This window comes from Penaeus monodon, chromosome 23 (genome assembly GCF_015228065.2).
Source record: "Penaeus monodon isolate SGIC_2016 chromosome 23, NSTDA_Pmon_1, whole genome shotgun sequence".
Classification (NCBI taxonomy): domain Eukaryota; kingdom Metazoa; phylum Arthropoda; class Malacostraca; order Decapoda; family Penaeidae; genus Penaeus; species Penaeus monodon.
The window spans coordinates 38,193,819-38,194,360 of record NC_051408.1 but is presented as its reverse complement, the minus strand read 5'-3'; the positions used below and the strand labels follow the sequence as shown (position 1 = coordinate 38,194,360).

Below are 542 nucleotides of genomic sequence, written 5' to 3'. Positions count from 1 at the left end.
GTACCTGAACCAAGAATTTGAGGGCGGGGAGTTCATATTCACTCACGACCAAACGGGATCCTCTTATGAAGTAAGTTCAGCATGCAGTGTGATGTGTAACTGACCATAGTTAGCTTTTCAGAGTTATGGAGAGAAAGTTATAATGGAATATTAAAGTGCATGAAAAATGGGTGTTTCATGTTGTATTGACAAGATAATAAGGAATAAGAAATGCTCTACTGTATCATTACTTGAACTCCTTTACAGAGCATAATTAAACCAAAGTGTGGACGAATGGTCGGATTTTCAGCAGGTCCTAAAAATCCTCATGGGGTCCTACCAGTTCACAAAGGAAGCAGATGCGCAATTGGCATGTGGTTCACTCATGACAAACGGTTCAAGGAAGTTGAGCGCACAATGGCCGAGACACTGCTACAGAAATTGCAAAATGGGGAAATGTGATGCAAACGCGAATAGAGGTGCTGAATTTTGTTGTACTTAAAAAGTTCCCTTAGATATTATTGTTATTTTTGATATGATGATTATTTATTACTAATAATGTG

General features: G+C 38.4%; 1 protein-coding gene across 1 annotated transcript in view; it reads left to right on the top strand.

Moving 5' to 3' along the window:
• The window catches only part of LOC119587995 (prolyl 3-hydroxylase 1-like), a gene marked incomplete in the record, with an annotated part of 17,669 nt that extends 17,184 nt beyond the window's left edge, over nucleotides 1–485 (top strand). Inside the window, 2 exon segments of the mRNA XM_037936716.1 lie at nucleotides 1–70; nucleotides 247–485. Of these exon segments, the coding sequence (XP_037792644.1) occupies nucleotides 1–70; nucleotides 247–441 (265 nt within the window).
• Between the last annotated feature and the right edge of the window lie 57 nt (nucleotides 486–542).